This window comes from Mastacembelus armatus, chromosome 1 (genome assembly GCF_900324485.2).
Source record: "Mastacembelus armatus chromosome 1, fMasArm1.2, whole genome shotgun sequence".
Lineage (NCBI taxonomy): Eukaryota > Metazoa > Chordata > Actinopteri > Synbranchiformes > Mastacembelidae > Mastacembelus > Mastacembelus armatus.
In genome coordinates, this window is record NC_046633.1 from 24332553 (window position 1) to 24357149 (window position 24597).

Genomic DNA, 24597 nt, shown 5'->3' on the forward strand with positions numbered 1-24597 from the left:
CTCAAACACACACTGCTCACGGAAACACACACCTACTCGCTCAAACACAAAGCACATGTAGAGGGAACAAAATGGACAAACATGAAGGAACAAACTACTTTGTAGTCTTGGACTATATATAAACTGCAGGCCGGAGGTGTTTGTATGTTTTGGCAGCATGTGCAAATATGTGAGAGCATGTATGATTTTGTAATTAAAGAAAAAGAAGAAAATTTATTTATAGTACCCATTTCATGAAAATGCAACACAGTGTGCTTCACAGTGTATGTCAATACATTAACATTAAATTACATTAAGAATACATTGACATAAACAAGCATACATAAGAGATCAGACATATAAGATCATTCCTGATCTCTTATGTATGCTTGTTTATGTATGTGCATATCTGGGTAAGACAATTGTCCACTGTTAATGTACTGTCCACTGTTAAAATCATAAAATCAGACAGATAGTCCATGTGATGGTCAACAACATCATGGATCCAGACTAAACAGAAATGTTTTTAAGAGCTAATTGTTGGGGCACATTTCATGTCTCTAGGTGTGACGTTCCACCTGAGTGGAACATAGCAACAGAACGCTGCTTCACCTGCTTTTGTCTGAGTGCAAGAAATGACAAGGAGATTACTGGCTAAAGATCTGAGGTTTCTTGTGGGTGAAAGCTGATCCTTAATGTAGTGGGGGGTGAAACTGTTCAGTGCTTTGTAGACAAGCAGTAGTATTTTGAAGTCAATTCTGGCATGTGAGGGTCAGTGTAAATCCTTGAGAACAGAAGTAATGTGAGAGTGTTTGTTGGCCTGTGTAAGAACGCGTGCAGCAGCATTTTGAATAAGTTGTAGCTGTTTGATGAACCTGAGAAAAGACTATTGCAGTAGTCTATAATGTGTTAGTGACAAATGCATGAACCAGTTTTTCAGCATCTGAATTTGATTAAAAGCCTTTTTAGATATTTCTTAGATGGAAGAAAGATGATCTAGTGATTATTAATGTGTTGAGATCAGTGTCAGTGATGACACCAAGGTCTCCAGCATAGTCCTTGGGCATAACTAAGTTTGGGCTGCTACTTGTTGCCTTTTGTCTTTTCCTATATTAATAAATTCAGTTATTTCATTGTTTAATTGAAGGAAGTTATTTTTCATCCAGCTGTTATTTGTGTGTGAACATGTGTGCTGTCACTGAATACATGCGCTCTTCTCTGGGGACCGTCAATGAATAGACTGAAGTAGTTTCAATTTGCACGTTGCCATGGGAATGTGCAGATTAATTATTTGATTTTTCAGCTCATATAGGGAATCATCCACCGAATTTCATTGACTACACAGGAAAGAAGAAAAGGAAACTTGCAGAACAACAGATGTCACAGTAGCAGAGTACATGATGTACTGCAAGGAGTTTCAATTAGGTCATCCCCATCTCATTGTCACGCTTCAGAGCGTAATGAAACTGAAAAGTGTTACGTGTAACAAGTACCTTCCTAAAGCATTAGACTAAGTGGGTAACCTTCTCTGTCACTTGAAGAGGATAAACATGTTGGAGGAGGTTCTCAGTGGCTTGTCACTGCCATCTGCCATCTGCCACGGTGAAACTTCTCCTCTTTAGTGATGTAAAACACAATAGTACTTCAAATATTTTCATTTTAACAAATGACGAAATATTTTTAATTTCATTTATGATGAGGTTGCTGGTCAAACAGCAGAGATGCCCAGTCATTATAGTAACTTTCTTTAATCTCAATTTGAGGAGTAAACTTTTGAGAAGCTGGAAGATAGTTTTTTATTTATTTATGTAGCAGAGTTAGCCAAACTTTTCTCTTTTTTCAGTATTCATGCAATGTTAGGTTAAGCTAACCAAGCAACACCCAGATAGCTCTATGTCCTTAATGGAGCTACAGATATGAAAAGATATTCTCAGTTGACATTTGGCGCAAAAGTGAATAAATGCATTACACAAAACATCAAATATTTTCTTTTATTTCTTTCAAAACAGGGCAGATATCAATTCATTTTACCTGGAACTTTAACATCTGATTGATTGCATTTTATCCCAAACACACCCATTTGGTTCCTATGCTGCTCTGACAATACTCCCATTTTACTAGTTGTGTAATATTTTGTCGCCAGACCTGTCTCCTAAAACACATTTTTTCTTGATGATGGTGATTGGTTGATGAAATTGTCCGCCCTTGGAAATATAATGAAAGTAAAAGTATATAATATATAGTAAAAGAAAGATTTGCCTTAAAAAAAGGAGGCTTTCTTGAGATCCTGACAGTGAAGTCCAAAACATGGTCAGTTTCCTTTAATTGACATTGTCATTGTTTATGAACATTATTTTTATTTATTGTTCCCAACTTGGAGCTTACATGTGCTTTTGCTTTTAGACAAAATGTTGCCACCTAAGGCTTCGACAGAACTGCTGCTGTGAAAGCTCTCCTGTTTCTTTATCTCAGCCAGATAAATCAAAGGCACATTTCACAGCAGACATTTTGTGCTGTTATGGCAGGAAATGCACAGGTGGAACTAATAACAGAACTGATAGATCCTTTCCAGTAATTATTGTAATGCGATGCACCAATTAACAGTGCCATTAGTTACAGCTGCGTTTGAGAAGTCAAAACGTCTGCTGAGAAAAAGGTCGCTCCGTCTTTTGTTTCTGGACCCCCATTGCTTTCACATCCATTCAATCCATTTCAGGCTGACAAACAAGTCTTACTGTATCACTGCTTTTTTGTTTATTTAATAACCATCATTAATATGATAATTTACAATGGTAATGTTTTATTTTTAAGATGCTACACTTAATTTAACCCCATCATTTAAAACAACACATTTCAGCTGACAAACCGCTGTTTCTTTCACCTTCATTGTCCATAAGGCAACAGCTCAGCTAAGCCTGCCGTGTCCTTCACATACAATGGAAGTTCATCTAGAAAACATTCAGGCTGCAGATTATAATGGAGCTAATCAGCAGCTTGCTAATTTTAAACTCACATTTCTTCTAATTTTTGTTTCAGGCCTTTCCTGGAGGGAAAACAAATACTGCACAAACCCCCAGTTTTCAGTTACAGATTTAGAGAGGCTTACTATGCAGTTGTAAATGTCTTTTTCCTGTAGAGAACTGGGAAGAGGAGTTGGTGTGGTGTTTACTGGAGTATAAATGAATAATTAGTACTCTTGCATCTGTCTCATCTGTGCGGAATAGCATGGCTTTTTGTTTTCTGTTTAACACTCACAATATTTCTAATACATCATTATTTAATTTTTTAAGATTGTAAAGGTCACAATTTATGCTTCATGGCTTGTGTTTAACATATCTGGTATTTTAAAATGCAGAATAGTATTTAGTTATGCAGAGTGACACATATGTGATTCCTCTGCTCTTCTCAGTTATGTTTTTTCTTTCCCTCTTGCCACCTCTTGTTTTCTCCATAGCTCTGCTCTTTTTCACTCCATCTGTGTCTCATCCCCCTCTCTCTCCCTTCTCGTTCTTCAGTTCTTCTTCTTTCCCTCCATACCATTTGTCTTTTCTTTTTAACCCTCCCCTCTGCATCTAGCACTGCTGATCTCTCTCTCTCTGGCTCTGCATTGCTCTGTCATTGCTCTCTTTCCCCAGCTCTCTATCTGTCTTTCTCCTTATTTGTCTCCCTGTCTCTATCTCTACCTCCCTCCCTCTCCCTCTCCCTCTCCCTCTCATGCTCTTCCCTCACTATCTCTCCACACACACTTGATTCATTTTACACATTACAGAAGCATCCATCATTTTGCTCTGTGAAGGAAAAATCTATCCTTTTTTTTAAGAAATCTGTGAAAATATTTTCCACTTTTTTCTCTCCGGCTGTCTTTTCTTTCTCAACTCCTACACTCTCCTGTGGATCCAATCCTAAAGCTGGAACCAATATGTTTTATTTCCAGCTGGTCATCATGGCAGGGACCGTTCTGTTGGCGTACTACTTTGAGTACACGGACACGTTCCCCGTGCACATCCAGGGCTTCTTCTGTTTCGACAAAACCTACTCCAAGCCATACCCAGGACCAGAGGACAACAGCAAGGCGCCGCCCGTCCTCGTCTACTCCCTCGTCACCGCCATCCCCACTGTGACAGTGAGTCTGAGTTCAACTTGTAAAAAAAAAACTGCCACAGGTGCTCGTCATGTATGCATGTCTCACATGAGCAAAAATGACAATCACCCACATGCACGCACACACAATCAAATCGACCCAAAACATGTGACACATGCACACATGTATAAGCAGATAGTTCCTCCTCATCTACACGTGGTGTTTGTGGCTAAAAAGAAATGAGAGGTGTGTAGGTGTGTATCCTCGTGGTCTCTGGGCTCTGTTTGTGTGCATGCGTTTTCTGTCATTACCATGGCAACGGGCACTATATTTGTCCTCCACAGTGCAGTCAGAGATAGCTACAGCGTGCAGAGAACTGTCCTTATTTCAAGATTGCATGGCCTTAATGCAGAATGAAACATCCCTTCTGAATGTCTTTCCTTACTCATATACCAGGAGACACAGTTTTGTTATTTGTATCAAACTATCTTCATTACAGACCACGTACTGAAACCTTTTTAATATTTCAACATCTATACAAAATTGCAATTTGTAGGTCATGGATTCTTGGGAGAATACACGCTGAGGCAGTGAATTAAACATCAATACTCAAATACCTTTAACATTCAGCTGTGTAATTTCTGCACTAAATCAACGGAAAAAGAAAATCTGAAAGGACAGTAATTATTATTAGTGTAGAAGATACTGAATTTTGTTACGGCGGCCATGCTTTCTTGTCAGAACAGTGGGATATTATTAATAATGAAACATAGCTTCACATCTTTATCAAAGCTCTGTCTCCATGACCGTCTGTCTTGTCTCCCAGGGCTTATCTCTTTGATGTCCCACAGTTAAGAAGCATTATGACATGGCTACCTCTGAGCCACATAATACGGTCACACACACACACACGCACACACATCACAACCAAAAGCCAAAGCCCATCTGTAGCCCTAAGACTCAATCTAACCTGAGCCTTAAACCAAGTCTTAAACTGCCCTTTAAAATGTGTCAGAAAGTGAGGGCCAGCCAAATTATCCAGACTTTCACAAAATGTAACTGCCAAGGTCTAAAACTCAACCCAATAGATATATAACAACACAAGCGAGTATGTATGTACATGATCATACACTTATACAGGGGCCATCTTGGGTCAGACCTATCTATTACCATCATCTGTCACCCAGTTTATGGCTTCTCTTAGTGAACCACTAATAACAAATCTGTTTTATTTCTCTATTGACACCCAATATTGCAACTACAGGTACAATATTAACGTATTTGTAAGTTAATTCTGGAGTTTTATTCTTGTTTGTGAACTTGAGAGACAGCCGTTTGTGTTTGTACGATGCACATTGTTCTGATTTTAACCATATATGATAGATACACAGTAGCACTTTGTATGTACTTATTGGTGTGTGTGTGTCTGTGTGTGGAGACTGGATGAAGCTGCAGGCACCAGGGATTGTGAGCAGTGCAGAGTGGGAGCAGAGTGGCATGATTTTGCCTGGAGTGTGAAGCGGCTTTTTTGAAAGTCAGAGCATCTGTGTTCTCTCTCGCTCCAAGATACCGCTCCATCCCACCAGCCTCTGTTCAGAGACAATTTTTAAAAACCCATAATCATCTCACTTGTTTCTCAAATTTGACTCAGACTTTTAGCCATAAACACGAAATGGTCCTTCGGCTGACAGTACAGTACAGACATTTGCAGTAACACTGTGTACCAGCTTTATGTGTCCATATGGATTGTCTGTGTGTGACAGCTCAAACTTACCAGAACCTCCACTGGGTTCTCTTATTTTTTTTCTCCAGGCCCTCTTTCTTTTGCTGATATCTCCTTGAATGATGACAGGCAGGTAATAATATAACTATAGCTTCTTGTTAAAGTTAAAACATTTAAAACAGTATTCCAGATATTTAGCTTTTGCACTTAGAATGATGGCAGGGAATAAAAATTATGGTCAAAATCATTATAGCAGAGACGCAGTTATCCTGACTAGTCCCTAATGTGAGTCAAGCCCCAAAAATGCTGCTCATCCCATAATGCATCGCAAAAAGGTCTTTTATTAGACATATTCTCTTGAGTATTATGGAATTCATCTTTAAACCTTGTGCGGTTTTGGACATGTAGTAGCGATTTGGAGCAGTTTTTCTATGAGTGGGTCCCCATTTTGTTTGTTTCGTTCACGTGGGTGACATGGTATACAATCCTGCCAATGATTTCACACCATTACAAGGATCTAAAAGTGGTAGTAATGTGCCAAGATATGCAATGATACGCCAACAAATACAGAGAAGAGGACTGCTGGCGATAAAACATGTATGTAAAACAATAATCTAAAATACTTTAAAACTTGGCCTTGCAAATGTTATGATTAAGGAAATATATTCAACACATATGGATGAATTAAGTCACTTTTTTTAGATCTTCTAATCTACATTAAGGTTATATGCCCACCTGTTTTCACATTCTGTAATTAAGTCCTATAGAAGATCGTGGAATACAGTTAAAAGCTTGTGCAAACCTCAGTAAGTGTGTTTAGAATATTTGACATTACCTTTTCAGTTAGTGTTTTGGTGTATCAAGTCCTCCATATATTTTGGGGGAAACAACTATGGTGTTATTGTCTTCATTAGTAAGCTACGGCTAAGTCAGCAACAATTTGTGACACTCAGGCCATGGTAAAAAAAACTTGGGTAAATCCCACAGTGCAGATTTAAAAAAAAAAAGAAAAAGAAGCCACAACATAATGTTGAATAGTAGAAGTGATCTCAGGGCTTTTATGTCAAACTGAACCTATAACATGTAAATTACACATGCCACAAAAGACTACTGATGTAGTCAATGTGTGAGAAGGTACAGAGAGAGAGAGAGGACGTGAGGGGATGAGTGACAGAGACTCTTATGTGGTACTTGGTGAAAATGCTGTAAGTTTCAGTGCAACAGAGAAGGTAAGTGTGTGGGTGAATGATGGCACACATCTCCGTGTGTATGATTAGTGGTGGGATCTGAGTTATAACCAGAGTGTCTACAGGCAATGACTTTCCACAACTCTAACTCCTTTTACACACGAACCACAGACACACATATTGTATACATATATACATACAGTATATATTCTACATACCGTACAGCACCAGATGCAGAGCAGCTGACACTCATACCAACTATGAGCAGATGAAAGAGCAGACTAAAGTGCTATTTGAACCATTTGCTAATTATTTGTTCATACACATGAGAGTGTGCACTACAGTAAATAATGAAGACTCACAGGATCAAATGGTGATTGTGGGCTTAAGATGGATGTGTCACAGTGTGAGTCTTCACAGCATGTGAAAAGTCGCGCTGTGACACATGAACACTTGTAAGTACAAGAAAGAAGATATGAGGCTGTGAATTAATTAAACTTTGAATTGCAGAGGTTTATTTGTCCACCTTTCTTATGTAGGTCAGAGGCATAACACTAGACATTTCTTCTCTGGAGAGCTTTGTACTAATGCAGCTAAATATAAGCCTCTCAAACTGTACGAGAAGGCAAGGTGAAGAGGGAAAATAAGAAATTCCAGAGACAGATGTACTAAAGAGGAAACCCCAAAAAGAAGACAAAAAGCTGCTACAGAACGAAGCTCGTGGAGAAAAGGGGGAAGAAGAGAGTCTTCCAGCGCCATTCAGATGCGGCTCTCTATTCAAAGTTAGCTCGCTGCTGCCTGTTAAATCTTGGAAAGAGTCTGCATGCATAATGCAGCTCCATGAGACAAAGATGGGGATTGGGCAAGCCATTGAGGCAGACTGTATCATCCAGTCATCCCAGAGTTTAAGTCTGAGCTCTTGATGTAAGAAAAAACTGTACTGTGCTGTTGTTGTGGTCTTATCTTGAGAAACAGATGGCGGATGTGGTCAATGCCACTTTTTGTTTGGACATATTATGCACATCGTCACCCTCTTAAAATAATGGCCTAAGCCATATTTTCAAGTATTTCAAAAAACTCAATCAGATATACAGTATATTATATTTATTAATCATTTCACACAAAAAGGTTATGACAACACATGACTATTCACATGCAAATAATGCTGTCATTCAGTTATGTAACATAAGACGATTAGATGACTTAGGCCAATTTATGAACCTGCCTTTGCAACTTACTCAAATTTGAACCTGACTTTGGCCCAATTACTTCTGGAATAAATGACTTCAGTAAAACAGTGCACTTCTTTTTTTTTCCCACTACTGTGACAGACCATGGGGAAGTGTAAGCCACCGCCGTTTATGTATTCTTGTTACTGTTGTTTTAATGCACTCTATGTATATCATGCTGTATGCTTCCTTTTCTATCTGTAAGGTGACCTTGAGACTTTGAAAGGCGCCATGAAATAAAATGTATTATTATTATTATTATTAAACATTTGAAAATACTAGTGGAGCACACAGAAACTCAGCAGTGAGTGAGATTAATTCAGGAAACGCAAACTGAAACAGCAAAACTGTAATCTCTCTTAGATAAACCAAACAAATGGCAGGTAATCTTTTCCTCTGGGATAATGTGAAATTATTGTTCAACTCTGTGCACAATAAAGCACAACTAAACAATTAAACAAAAGGACACGTGCATCTCCTCACTTCTCCCTCCACCTTATCTTTGCTGGGTTTTTGAATCTTATCACTTACCAATGGAGTCTGGGTCCTGTATTATGGCAATAACTTCGCTAGCTAGGAGAAATTTCTTTTTGGAGCACCAGCTTGAAAAGTTTGTGAAGTTGCCTAAGTCACTCTGTCTTGTGACTTGGGCAAATTAAAATTGCCTAAGTTACACAGTTGGCATAGGCAATTATATTATGGGGTTAGAAATGCATGATCTGTTCAACTGAGGATTTAGGCGATTTTACCAGAGGTGGCCAGCATCCTGAAGACAAAATGACTTAGGCCATTATTTTAAGAAAGTGACAATATACAGACTTAAGTAAATGCAGAATGCAAAGGGTAATCACCAGCCTTTTAAAGGACAGAGGTCAGTGTAACCTACACAGCAGCATACCTGGAGATGGAAGGACAGGAAACAAGCCTTAAAGTAATCGGAAGATTTACAAGACCTACTGGACTGGAGTTTGCTGACAGAATCTAAGATGTAAACACCAAATGTACATTTTTTATAGGAAGCAGGATTCTTCATTGTGCCAAACGACCACTGTCACACAGGTAGAAATCCATTGAGGAAGAGGCAGAATTACAAGGCTCTACACAGGCATCAGCATCAGGAAAATGGCCACAAGGTGTTATGTTCTGAGGAACTGAGTTTCAATTTGCTTTTTTACTTTGCTTTTTCAGTACCGTCCCTATTGCTGGTTTTCTTATACAACTCACATAAAACTAATGATGGGTTTGCTGAAAGGTATTTTGGAAGGCATTTTGGAAAAACATAATGTGTTATGTGTTTAACACCAAAAAATATAAACTCCCACCATCAGTTGAGGTTTAATCTATGACAAAATAGGTACAAAAAAAGGATGGTTCTATTACTTCTCATTCAGAAGAGCAAAATTACATAAAATTGAATAGTGTGATATGAATAACAACATGGCTGCCTGGAGAACAACCTCTACATTTCTCTGTGTTGCAGTACATCAAATCAAAGGTAAAGGTAGAGTTACATTTTCAGTCCTTCCTTCTTCCACTGACTGTCACAGTTTAATTGAAACTGCTTAAATTGCTATAAATTTATTGTCACCAAACCCTAAGAAAGGAGGATTGTATGATACACCTTATGTCTAACCACATGTCCTTCTGGGATGACATGCAGTCATATCACAAAATTCAATCTGCTTGATTTGATCTCCGATATAAAATTGAAATTACAAATCTAGCCACAGAACATTTCCCTGTGTTTATCATAAACACTTGGATATAGAAATTGGCATCTTTTTCTATTGGCCTTGCTTAGGTATTACATAGTTTTGAGCTGGTTCCCATCATGAACCCTGACTGCCCCACTGTTATGCTAATGTTTGGCAAATTATGTTGTTCAGAAAATCCAGGCTTTTCCTGTTTTCATTTTTCTCTTTCTCTCATCTATATTTATCTTGTATTGTTATTGTAATCAGTGTTGTCATCTTTGACAAGGACCCCAGAAGAAATCTGCTCACAGCCACACCAATGCACACACAGAAATACAATACTAACACGTACAAGCTGCAAAGTAAAGCTGACATACAGTAAGTATTTCCATAGGTCATAAACTGAAGAACTGAAGAAGTTTTCTTGTACTACCATTCTCTTCTTCTGGCATTTTCAAGTTGATTACAATTGTCATCAGCTATATATTATATTACACATGCAGGTTAAGTGAACGCACACACACACACACACACACACACACACACACATAAGCAGACTCTTACACACACTTCAGCTCAATGCCCATTTACTAATTGGCCAGAGGTTTGCATACTGTTAAGCCTGGGGACAATCCTTCATGAATAATAGAGTCACATATGACAGACAGAGGAGGATTGGGTCGATCCATCAAGCCAGAGAGATTTGAGTGCCACCATGAAGCTGCTCAATCGTTCTCTGCTCCAAACAATGGATTGTGAAGGGATCAGTCCCCCAGATCATTTCCTCTTCAGGAAGGGTGTGGGTGAGAGGAAGGAGCCGCAAATGTGGCTAAAGTGATTTTTGGTGCTGATGTGAAATGAGGTTGGCAACGTGAATAGTCAATAAATGTAGATGCAATTATTGAAACTGCATCTAAGCACATATTCTGTACCTGTTTACATGTGTATGCAAATTGTCAGGCAGTGAGCAGAGTGGCTTGCCACAAAGATAAAATCATAATCTGGCACAAAACAAGAAAAGTATCTGGTGGCCTAAACTTGTTGGAGCTGATTAGAGGGATGAGGGATAGGCATGCAAGTGGGCAGGTGGAGATAAGGGGCTGTGTTCTACAAGTGTCTCAGAGTAGGAAAATATTCTCAGGGTGATAGATTTGGATTAGAAATAAGAGCATTTTATCAGCATTCTTAACTTAGGAAATCAAAAAAAAATTAAAGGGAGTTTTTTCCTCTCCACTGTCGCCAAGTGCTTGCTCATAAGGGAATTGTTGGGTTTTTAGTTTTAGTTTTTGTAAAGTGCCTTGAGATGATTTGTATTGTGATTTGGCGCTATACAAATAAAATTGAATTGAATTGAATTGAATTGAAAACTGGTTAAGAGCTACAAGGAGGCTGGTCAGAGACAACTGTGCAAAGTCTGGCAGGATAGATTATAACACCTAATTATACTACACTCAAAAGATCTGGAACACTATTTGTGACAGACTAATTGTAATGGAATTGCTCCATGAACAAGAATAATGGATGCTGTCTCCCTCAAATGCAGATCACTGGAACTTCACATTTTTTATGAACAGGGAAGGTGCTTCTATAAACAGCGATGATTTAGATCCGTCACAACTGACTACGCTACGACTTGTTAAGACCCCATGACCCATCCCCAGGTCCGGAAACAGTATTTCCAAAGATCCTCAGCCTAACAAATAAACTCAGACAAACCAAATATCATTTGAAAGCAGAAAACTTGCAATTCAAATCGTAAAACCCAATTTAGGGTTGAATTATCACAGCAACAGTTACTTAATGTTTAACAAGAGTACAAACACAGCAAGACGATAATTCTTACCTTTGCTGATGTGTACAGATACACACACTGAAACTGTAAGTAGTCCAACACGTGTTATCCTTGAGTAAAAGACATAAAACCATCGTCCTTCACTTTTCAGTCCTCATTAAAAAGTGTTAATGCCATTTGTTCTCCAGTTGTTTCACTGTTTATTTACCACAAACAAAACAAACAGACAGTATATTTAAATTCTGCAGACTCCTGTGAACAAAATAAACCCGCAACCAAGCGTGTCTGTCCAGTTTAAGACAGACAAATCAATGACAAAAGCAAAACCCACCCAGAGGGTAGAACAACTTCTAATAGTAAAATCAGCCAATCGTAGTTTGTTAATGATGATTGACATATGTTGTAGCCAATGAAATAACGTCTCCAACAACTAGACACACTACCTTTGCTAAAGGGGGGGAGAAATCACCCGCGTTCTGACAGGACTGTTGCCGTGACAATGTTGGTGACGCACAGAGGACGCATATTTCATACTTCACAGCGTGACGTCACACGTGTGACGATGACTCAGCACAATAAGAAGCTACTGTGTCCAGCTAACAGTTACTGTCCCGGCTCAGTGTTGCCAACTTAGCGACTTTGTCGCTATATTTAGCGAGTATTCAGACCCCTCTAGCGACACATCATGGCGACTTTTCTGGTGTTACTGGAGGCTTTTGGAGACTCTGATGTGTCTGTACTGCACCGTTCTTACACTCCCTCCCCGGTCCCAAAGCCCTCACAGGCGGCCCAGTCTTCTCACAGCAGTCCCTCCCAGCTGCAGTCACAGCAGGAGATGTTCACGCCTCCGCGTCCGGACTGCGCGAAGCCGCCACTGGCTAATCCCGCCCTGGATTTCTATTCTATTCTATTCTATTCTGTTCTATAATGGTACAATTTACTCAGGCTGATGACATTTTTATGACATTAGAATTCTTTTTAGATTGTGTAGATAAATAGGTTAAGCAAGACAAATGTAATTATTTCTGAGAACTTATTAGCTGCAGGTCGTCATCCTACAAATATTTTGAGTGTCCCTCATTCTGTCCCTTATTTATAGAATCACAATTGTCTCTTACTTTCCATTTCTGAAGTTGGCAAAAGCGTCCATCACAATTACAGCATGTGCCATGGACATTATGCAAATTACGCAATGACGTCATTTGATGACTTCTAGCGACTTTTAGGACAGCCAATAGCTACTGTCCTTACTGACGAGTTGGCTGCACTGTCCCGGCTAACGACGCTATTGTGGCAGAATAAGGCAGTTCTGAAAGAGGATTGAAGCTGAGTGACTAACTGAATCTCTATACCTTTATTAATGTCAGCGTGGTTGGATTTTTTTGATAATATTTATATAAAGCTGTGATTTCCACACAACCAAACACATGAAGTGCTGATATTAACGCTAATGTAGCTAACGGCTTCTCTCTGTGCTCCTGTTATTCAGTTGATGGCAAATCCACCTCTGTTCACTGAAATATTCACTCAGACCTCAGGACTATTAGACGACTATATACCTACAAGTATATATGTTTATTTACATGTTTAGTGGTCGGGTTTTCATTCTGTTTTTTTATGTGTTTCTACTGTTCACATCTGCCCAGAGCAGCTGTTAAACAGTCAGTCACCCCTATAGATTAGAGTCAACAGGCAGAGCTGTGGGATTGACAGAACTGGGATCAACCCGAGGAAGGAGTAAGAGAAGTAGAAGGGCCAGGCAGGAGGAAGCTTCTACTAGCAGCACTACAGTTAGATTGGCTGTTTTTATCTGTTTTGCACTTTTGTTTTTACAATAAATACATGTTTTATGAGTAGTTTAACTCGCTTTGTTGATTTATTTAACAACAAATATGGTGTTTTACAGTTCTAAACATCCATGGAGTCATTTGGTTACATTGTACCATTTGGAGACTCCAAAAATGACAAGGTCCGCCTAGACCTAGTCTTATAAAAACAATGCAGAAAGTTCAGCTTTAGCTCCTTTGTGACTAAATTTGGACCTGTATTGGTCCATAACTGGGACTCTCAATCCATTTGTCACTAGATTCACCAGAACAACCTACATTTAGAGCTTTCTAGTCAAAAACACACACACAAAAAAAAAATGAGGTGAGGAAAAGTCTACCAGGTTTGTGTCTGTGTAAGTTTAGTATAGAATGACTTAGCCAGATTCTGACCTTTTCACAACAAACTGGAAAGTGTTTCCTTTTCAATGATACCAAACTTATCAATATAACCATCCATCCATCATCTATACCCCCTTATTCCTAGCCAGGGTCACAGTGATCCTTGTGACTGGAGCTGGAGCCTATCCCAGCTCTCTCTGGGTGAAAGGCAGGGGTACACCCTGGACAGGTCACCAGTCCATCACAGGGCATCAATATAACCCTTAAAATATAAGTACAACAGCTAGTTTAATTTGGTTCCAAGCTTGTGTGCAAAAAAGGGGGTGGTAGCTAATAAGATCTGAACAAAAACTTTACATTATTACAGCACCAGAAATAATCCACAGATTAATTCATTTCTCCACCATTCAGTATAAATCCATGACAAACAAGAAGTACCTACATTTCTTGATGGATTCATCCAGGAGTGATCAATGACAAATATATTTAGAATCATTGTCCCAAACACCAACAAAGGCACATTCATATGTGATTGATTTTGTGGCCAAATGGACCTGATCGTCACACGACTCAATAAACCGCTCCATATTGGGATTGGAAAAATGCAATTGGATAGTTTCACACAAAGCTGAGTCGCATTATGAGGTGGTTGCCAATAAACTTAATAGCTTATTAGAACTGAACTGGCACAAAGCATTTTATTAAAGCTTTTAATAATTGTGTAATCTTCTGTAAGTTAGTATTTTTGCTTAGTTGCATAAATCCTTCAGTTGAAAGGTAATGCTGATTTTAGCATTTTAGTTTTGTGTTGTCTAAGACTGCAATCCTCACTTGCCATAAAAAAAACCTACTGTGTGTCCCTATAATATCTGCTTTGTGACTGAGATGTCACTCCCACATGTAAGGAGGCTTTCAAGTCTTACTCCTATATAGGAGTGGTTTCAGTCCTAGATTAACTTTCAGCCTGTTTCCTTGGAGTGATTCTCTGGTGCTTGATACAGTAAATACATGCACAAGTAGCATATTCACAAAAGGCCCTAAAGCTAAAAGTAGGTCCCAACTGGCCTAGTTACAAGAAACTCCTACAAATAAGGAGTGTGTCAGTCCTAACATTAGAGAGGCAGCCCAGGGAGCAGTCATTCAGCTGCTGTGGGTAATGTGCCTTGTTGTGCCACTGGACCAGTGGGAAGAGCTAAGAACTGTAGTGCTGTAGGGTGAAGGAAAGGAGAGTGAAATGAGTAAAAATAATGAAACTATATTAGGTTTTAAGTCTCTCCTGTTCTTATGTCAATTTGAGAGAAGTTTACATACTAACTTTGAAAATGTGACACTGATGATTGCTGGCATCAGTGCATTATTATTATTACAAGATAATTTAACACCCATCTTCACAAAAACACCATATTTTGTGCTATAATCTGTTTAGCAAGTAAGAGTCACCATCTGTGTCTGTCTGTCCATCCATGGGTATCTGCAAATGAGAAGAGAAAGTCAGACAGAAAGGCAAACAGACAGCTCAGCAGTTGTGCTTATGAGATGAAGCAGTGAAAAAAGGGCAGGGATAATAAGGGATAATCGCAGCTTTATTCTGTCACTGCCAATCACTCTGGATAGAGGATTGAGAGATGAGGACAGCAGGCCATGTAGCCTCCTGTGGATACGCCTGACCAGCTATCTGCTCCCACTACGATAGCCTGTAAGACATGCTCTAACCCATAGACGAGAACCCTAATCCAGCCTAACACTCTCAGTCTAACTGGTAGATTAGCTGCAAGGTCTCTTCCCACACTGATCCAGGATCCTTCTGTTTCTTCCTGAGGGGAAGCAGAGACTACGAACACAACTTAAAAGGAGGAAAAAGACACTATAAGGAGATGGAGATGGAGAGGATAGGGACAAAGAGGGACAGATTCAAGAAAAAACAGGAAAATGCAAAGAGACAAGAAAATAAAAGAGGGGTAAGCTGGGAGTAGAGAAGAGGTCAAACCTCAAACCGTGGTTAAAACCTTCATGAGTGTAAGCAGGATTTAAATTATGAGAGAGGAAGCGAGTAAGAAAAAAGTTTATATTTGTACCAGAAAAGAAAAACAGAATTTAAAGGGAGATGTTTCTGGTAGCCTAGTTTCTCCTCCGCAAAATCCTAGGAAAACTGCCTGGCCATGAACAAAAAACAGAATAAAAGCAGGGTGAGAGAGATGGATGGAGAGAGTGTGGGTGATGAAGCTGAAGCAGCTACATTGTCATGGTTACCATCACCGGTGTGTGAGGAGACAGACTGAGTATGTGTGTGCATTTAAAGTAGAGCACTGGGCTCACAATGTCAACATATCATGTGATATTTGGGGAAGCTTTAAGTAGACACGTAATCCTCAGGTTTTTGGCTTTCTTTTGACAATAAGCACTGAAGAGCTGCTTTCAGTCGGCACTACATTTTTTAGAAGAGGTTTGAGTGTAAAGGAAATCTTCTGAAACACACAATGTCGATACATGAACACACAGATTAGGCATTTAGCACTGAACTAGATATGATTCACTACAAAGCAGTTCATGGTGCTAAAGCACAGCTAAATTTAGCAGTTTTCACATTATCCCCAAGGCGTTAATGATGAATGGAGAAATTACAAACATCTGTATAAAATGCATGTCCACATTAGCATGAATTTTCACACTCCCCCTTCAGCGTAAGTTGCTTTTTATATGTTCTGACGTCAAACGGGCATGTAATGCTGCATCACATGGTTCCTGTTAGTACTCATAGCACACAATGTGTATATTATGTTGTCCTACAGCCAAGTGAAAGTGTGGATTGCTGTTTTGCTTGTTTGTGTGTCTGCTTTCCTCTGTGTTTGATGAACTTGAATCTGTATATTCTTCTACAGACAAGTTCATGTGCTCTTCCCTGTTCCCACAGACTCAGTTTATCTATATTGTTGTCAGGGTTGAGAGCTTGCATTTGAAAAACTCCAGAGCTGCTCCCAGACACACACTTTAAGCCTGATTATATGATCTCTGCTCACTGAGGGAGGAGAAGTCAATCATTCCTCATCTCCATCTTCCTTTTTTCTTTTAAGTCATTTTCATCAACTCCTCGATCTTCCCTTCCTCTGTAGCCTATTCATTTTTCAGTCTCTTCATTCACTGGTGCCACACCTCCCTCTCTTCGGGTGTTTACAGACAAAGGTCTGTGTATATGAACATCATCTTCTCTGACTAGGTATTTATCCCTCTGTCATAGGATAAAGTAAATACTCCCCAATAAAACATAGCATACACCTCTGGAAAACAGCCAAAACCTGCTCTAAAATACATGACTAATCCAGTCTGCCTGATTTCAGCTTCTGTGAGTTTCCATAAAGGTCCACACACATTTGGAAATGATAATCTCAAAAATAACACCGAAACCATTCATACAGCTCATACACCTCTGCATCTAGAAGTTAGAAAAACATTTTCATCTAGTTGCTTTCATGCTACCACAGCACACCAAAGGTACTTAAAGCACAGTATTTGAAGCCCTGGGATAAATGCTTCTGCATAATGTAATGGTTATGTACAGTGCAGTAGGATTATATGAGCTTTTTTGCAGAAAATGGAATAAATGGAAAAATCAATAAATGTACAAAATCAAAAGCAGCTTCCAGTGAAAAACATGATTTAAGAATAGGAAGCACATCCAATACTATTTGGTGGCTTTCTAAACTTTATTCAAATAAATCAGTAGACATATGCATGAACAATATGAATTCAGGGAAAGTTTGTCAGTTCCAGGTGCAGAAAATCTATTCTTCAGTCTGATCATTACTCACTGGCATTTAGTCAATTGCCAAAAGATGGATGCATTTGTGTATTTTTTGCATAAATAGTTGTGCAGAGGCTTCTGAATTATACGCAGCTGGAGAAATCCAAGGTTACTTTTAAAGCCTAGGGCTATCAGCACATCTTGTTTCTTTCTACTACAGACCTTTTAATTTGATTAACACTGAAGCAGCAGGAAGTGACCTTGCAGTTAGATCAGTTTCAAAGTAATTAATATTGAGACTAGATACTTTTGGGTTCATGGCTCTGAAAAATCTTGCATGTAACAGCTCAGTGGGAGCTCATCACCAATGAATGTCAGTGTGAACACATTAGCTTGGCAGTGGTTGGAAAAGGTATTTGGGTTAATGCACAGACATGGCAACCACTTCCCTAATGGAGATGTGGACATTACAGTGAGAAACAGGGAAAGACCAGTGTCTGGTGTTATTAGCTGTAGCTGTCACTTCAGGATAGGGTTTTTTTGTATGTGTTTGAGCTCAAGAAAAAGCTTGACATTGAGTTTTTAGTGTTTATTTTAAAATACACAAGATGATGCCTGAGGTAGAGGGTTTAGGTCAGCCAGATCAAGAATTAACTCAAACAGAAAAGGGTGCACAACAAGGACAGTTAACTCTCCCTTTCTCAAAATAAATATCTTTTCGCTGCACAAACCTCCAATGTGAAAACCAAAATCTACTAACAGTTCATATAGTCCAAGTTAACTATGGGTCTCTTCAAACAGCTTTGCAACACTTGGAGTCATGCTGGGTCTGCAGGAAGCAGCTGTGGTCATCAGGAGTCAGGTTAGACCTTCAGGAATCAGGTGAGACCTTCAGGAATCAGGTTAGACCATCAGGAGTCAGGGTGGGCCTTCAGGAAGCAGGTTTGGTCATCAGGAATCAGGTAATGCCTTCAGAAGTCAGGTGAGGCATTCACAGGTGAGGCAATCAGAAATCAGGTTCAAAAAACAAATTAGAATTCCCAGGAGGTTATTAGAGGTCATTAGAGGTCCCAGGTTGAGCTGAATCAGGATCATGATCCCTATTGAGCATATCACAGTCTGGCAAAGGGTCCATTGTGGCAGATCTGCTGCTTATAAAGTCAGAGACACAGGTGAGGCAGATTTTGGTAATTGCCAGGCATGGAGCAGACACAGATGCATCTAATAAATTCAGTCGGCTGCTTGTATTGAACACATGGCTGTCCAAGGTCTGTGAGATAAGAGGAGTGCAGTTCATTGATAATTTCAACTTATTTTGGCAACGTGACGACCTGTTCAAGGGAAAGGGCCCATATCTGAGCAGGAGTGGAGTGAGACAGCTAACGGATAACCTCCTCCACTCTCTGAGGCACCAGACTCGGTCTGGACGGTTGTCTGAACAGCCAAAGGCTCCTCTGAGAGAAGAGAGGAGTGAAGAAAACACTTAACACCTCACCAGCAACTGACCCCTCATCAGCCAAGGATCCCCCCTCAACAGCACCTTCAATGGTGCCCCCTCCACTGCCCTGGGCCCCGCCAGCTGCATGCACATCCTCTGCAGACTGATCATTGTCCATCCCATCCCTGGCTTCACCAATGGGATTTCCCAGGACCTCTGCTATTCCAAGACTTATAGCCATAATAAACCACTTATCGACCTGAGGCCCAGGGAGAGAACACTCTCCCCTAGTGCTATAGCTCCAGTCAAAACACGTAGAGTGGCTAAAAGAGTGACAGTTAGACTGTCCAATCAGAGAACTCTAATTCAAATCCCTTGCAGACAGATAGTTTCAGGTCCTACTCAAACTAATTTGAAACTTGCAGTGCTCAATGTCAGATCTTTATGTAACAAATCATTTTTAATCAATAATTTTATCTTCTCTTACAATCTTGAATTTATGTTTTTAACAGAAACATGGTTAGATAGCAGGACAACAAATGTAGTTCTTATTGAATCCACCCCACCTAATTTTACATTTTTATCAGAAACACGAGAAAACAAAAAGGGGAGTGGCGTCTGTGCCTTTTTTAGGGATAATATGGTTACTCACAGGCTGTCATTTGGGAAGTTCTTATCATTTGAGTATATATCTTTTAAAATGGAGCAAAAACTATCTCCCTCTGTACTTTTTATAATCATTTACAAACCTCCCCAATGCTGTCAAAATACGCAGCAATAATGTGTCCTACCATAACTATGCAGATGACACTCAGATTTACATTTCATTCACAGCAGGCGAATATGGACCAGTCGATTCACTGTGTCGCTGTATTGACCAGATCACTCTGTGGAGGCATAACAACTCTCTCCAAATAAACAGTGACAAGACTGAAATAATCATCTTTGGACCACAGAAACAAAGAGAAAGTGTCAGCAGTCACCTCGAGTCTCTTTCTCTAAAACTTAAAAATCAAGTTAGAAATCTAGGGGTAATCATGGACTCAGACATGAATTTTAACAGCCACATTAAATCAATAACATTGTCAGCATTTTATCATCTCAAAAACATTGCCAGAATCAAAGGGATCATGTCTAAACCAGACTTGGAAAGACTCATTCATGCATTTATCTCTAGCAGGTTAGATTACTGTAACGGCCTGTTCACGGGGCTCTCATAAAGAGCTGTAAGGCAGCTACAGTACATTCAGAACGCTGCTGCTCGGGTCCTGACTAGAACTAGGAAGTACAACCACATTACTCCTGTTCTCAGATCTCTGCACTGGCTTCCTGTCCCTCAGAGAATAGACTTTAAAACAGCCCTGCTTATGTATAAGTCTCTTCATGGCTCAGCATCACATTACATCTCTGACATGTTGATGCCATATGAACCATCTCGAACTCTGAGAACATCAGGGACAGGCCTTCTGCTCGTGCCCAGAGTCAGGACTAAACAGGGAGAAGCAGCGTTTCAGTTCTATGCAGCTAAAACCTGGAATAGTCTTCTTGATGATGTTAGACAGGCGTCATCTCTGACAATGTTTAAGTCCAAGCTAAAAACCTTTCTTTTTAGTGTGGCATATATCCTATGACAACTGACTGTGTTTTATCCAAAGTGATTTATCTGCACTCAGTTTCCTCCAATATTAATTTCACTATTTGCTGTTTCTTATTTTGATTCTTGCTTATGTATTTTTAACTTGTCTTTTATTTCTGTAAAGCACTTTGAATTACTCTGTGTATGAATTGTGCTATATATAATCTATGTGCTATATATATATATATATATATATATATATATATATATATATACATAAAAAAACTTACCTTGCCTTGCCTAATCACATAAATGAAGACCAAGTTACGAAAACTAACTGAGGGGAATACAGGAAATGAGTTTCAAAATAAAAGCAAGGAAAACAAATACCAGGAAGTCTGAAATACCAGGATCCTGACACTTCTTACAACACAACATGAGCTGCAAAGAGTGTAAACTTTCAGCTACATGTTTCAGCAAGTTTTCTTCAACATCAGGAGCTTAGCTGGTATTAACTGGCACGTGCAGACATGCACAGCCCAAACAAGTCTCCCTCCCTGTTCCTATTGCCCTTAAGTCTGTCTGTCTGGTTGGCTCGTTCTTGAGAAATTGTTATGGTAACCTGAGAGAACAAGAGCTTATTGTGAAAACCGAAGTAAACATAAAGTTTCACTTTAATTATAATTCATCCAACAGTTACATCTAATTTGTCAAAACAGGATTAAATCAAGTCTTGACAGATTAGGGGTTTTTTTTATGGCATTTTATTGGATGCAACTGTGTAACTTTAAACTTTAGTTGGTTCAGGATTTCAGTTTTACCGAGACAAACTGATCTCACAACAATATCCAGATATTATTATTTATTTATTGTAAAACTTCCTGTTTTCAGCAGTGCTATATTTATGTTTTGGCCACTGTGTTGGCTACACATCCTGGTGCCCTGCAGAGATGTCTTCCTTTCTGAGGTTATGCAAGCATCATTGTAAATATCTTCCTGTTGTAATGCACACCAGTAAAAGTGACTTTGGACTGCAGAGGCAGCTACTGAAACTAATTTGGCAAGTTCAGAGTGAGCCTTTGATAGTTTTTAATTATTTTGCAATCAGCCTCTTTTCTTTAAACGATAATGTTGTTTTTACGGTGACTGATTTGCAACAACATTTGCAAGTCTCTAATGCATTCTGCCCTGACTGTCACCTGTAGCTGCTGTCTCCTCCACTTCTTTTTTCTCCTTCAAACTCATGACACAAAAGTCACTCCCAGAAAAACATTATGAGAAACATTTATTCAGAGTTTAGACATTAGCCAGGATGTGTCTGTTGTCTGTCAATTACTCTGCATAGTTTTTGTTTGTAGAAACACTGTTACTTTGTTCTGATGAGTATTTTTAGTCTTGAAACCTGCCTTGTGTATATTCACCTCACTACATATGTTACTGTCACCTCACACACTGATGCTCATTTTTATACCACAGTTCAAAGCACTGAGGAGGTTCTGCTGTTATTTCCTATAACCTAAACCTCTGAAGCAGCAGCTCTGAAAATCTAAGAAGAACTCCAAATGTATGTTTAAAGGTAAACCCTTCCTGTAGTCTTCCTTTCTTGGTGGAACACATTGCTCCACGAGCACAGACAAAGCCCCAACAGGCTCAATTGTTTTGATCGGCCAATTGAAATTTCCATATAGTGGAGCAATTAGGACCATTTTTCACTGCATCAGCTGTATATGTAAAGCCATCATGTACAATCTCTGCAGCAGAACAGGAAACTTTCATTTGGAGGCTGATAGGCGTTACTTTACTGATGAATGAACACAAGTGCCTCTGTGAAGCCAACAAAGCATAATCAAATTTCTAATGTGCATGCTTCACTAGGGCAATGTGACAGGTCCCTGCAAATGAGATGTAAGATGAGACTGTGTGACTTTGTACAGATACAGACTTCCTAACCTAGTTCTCCTTTATGTGCTGTTGGGTTTTTTCAAGAATGATCACCAGCTGTCATTACATTATTGTATTGTGTAGCTGCTATATCCTCAATAAGGATAGTACTGAAGCAGAGTCTCACTGTATCCTAATATGACATTTTCTGAAAAACCTCAGGCTAAACCATGATTGTGTACATGCACAACGTCATTGTAATTGTAGTTTTTTCTTATCTGTAATTAATTGTTTGGGCTTCCTGTTTGTTCTGTTACATACATTTTCACCTTGTTGTCCAGTAATAAGCTTTTATGAGACCTGCTCACGGACGTCTAGACAGTTGTTTATAAGACTGGTTAAAATGTTACTCATTATTTCTCCTCTTTACTTATGTGCCAACTCCTGACATAGTATGACATATTGATACAACAAAAATGTCCTGTTGAAAACTTTGCCTGGTTTACAAATCAACAAAGCACCAAATATAAATGAGCATTAAATTTTTTTTCATCATTTTGGCTGGAGTATATTGTTGACATATGACTGCTTCCAGTTAGTCAGCAGGTAAGGTTTAAGACATTAGGATTTCTGGGAAAGAGAATATAAAAAACAAAAGTCTGCTTTCACTGAAAGTGTAGAAAGAACCAAAAAATCTTTCACTTTGATTTGATGCACCTGTCTGAAAGAATTTCTTCTAACCAGTGCTCTGAATTTATGTACAAGCTTGAAGTTGGGTAGACCAGTGGTAAAACCAGCCATCATAAGGAACCCTGAACCTCTTTTTCCCTCGGGGACATGTATATTTGCCGTACTCAGATCCAAAGACATAATTGATGCTGACAATGCCCACAGTTCTCACTGTGGTTCTCAATCCATAGCATAAGTGCTGGAGTAAACCCCAGGTTTCATCCGTTGCTCTGAGCAGTGAGCTCTGCAGCATTAGAAACATCCCACGCTCCTGGATCTGGGCCACGTGTATCGTACACTCATGAAACCTACATTCTGTCAGCAGGGGTGCCAGGTTCAAGATGCAGGGTATAATCCTGATCTGGAATGTGTCAAGTGGTGTTTACTGTAACGTCAACACAGTTCAATGTGCCGATGTGACTTGGTTTTTAAACAGCTCCTTCTCAAATGGCTGGGGTGTGTGCTTGCGCTTAAATTTGTGCTGAAAATGCGTTAAAGCTATAATAGTAAAACTATAATGGAGTTCTTATTGAGGTATGATCAGAGTGGGGTAAAACATTAGCTGATACATTTTTTTAAATTTATGGAAATAGCAAATAGATGTGTTTGATTTATGTTATTTGGCGAACCCAATGCACTGAATGACATTAGAGCTATTAATCAGGTGTAGTGCTGGTTTTATGGAGCTTTAGGAACATCGTACATAATAAAGAGAAATTGAGATGGACGGTCTACAAGACTAAGAGGTCGACAAATTCCCGCTGATGTCTGTAAATGGGAGTTGTTAATGTTTTTGGATTTACAAAAGCAGCATAAAATGATGGGGGAATTTAAAGCAAACTAACCATTGGAGAAAATAAATTTTTTACAAGGCTGAGGGAGGAACACACATGAATAATTTTGCTGTGCACAATATTTAACTGACAGAATAATCAGTGAAGCTATTCAATTCTTAACCACACAGTTTGAGCTTTTTGATTCGTCTTTTTCTTTCTGTGTTCCAGATTCTGATCGGAGAAGTGACCAGTTTCTTTGTGAAGACAGAGGGAGCTCAGGAGAAGACCATTGTAACTGCTGACTGCTGTTATTTCAACCCTCTCCTTCGTAGGATTGTGCGTTTTCTGGGTCAGTCAGTCCTAAAAATCAGAGGTTCGCCAGCGTGGTTTAATAGGGTCTATGTCAATAGGGACCAAGGTTCATTAAGCCAGCCACCGGTACTCCTCTATCATACAGTATGTGGACTGGGTGGAAAGAGCCCTTGTCCTTAGTTTGGGAATCCAATGGTCTAATTTCCTTTCCCTTTCTTCATGTTGATGTTTTGTGATCTTTTTGATATTTTCTGAAGCCTGTATTTATCCAGGTTATAAAACATTTAAAGTTA

At 39.3% G+C, this 24597-nt stretch overlaps 1 protein-coding gene across 2 annotated transcripts in view; it reads left to right on the top strand.

The window, feature by feature from the left end:
• The window catches only part of plppr2b (phospholipid phosphatase related 2b), a 38955-nt gene that overhangs the window by 10539 nt on the left and 3819 nt on the right, over nucleotides 1–24597 (top strand). For both annotated transcript variants that reach the window (XM_026303716.1, XM_026303717.1), the window contains exons 2-3: nucleotides 3914–4102; nucleotides 24221–24341. In XM_026303716.1, the coding sequence (XP_026159501.1) occupies nucleotides 3914–4102; nucleotides 24221–24341 (310 nt within the window). The remainder of the gene's footprint in view (nucleotides 1–3913; nucleotides 4103–24220; nucleotides 24342–24597) is intronic.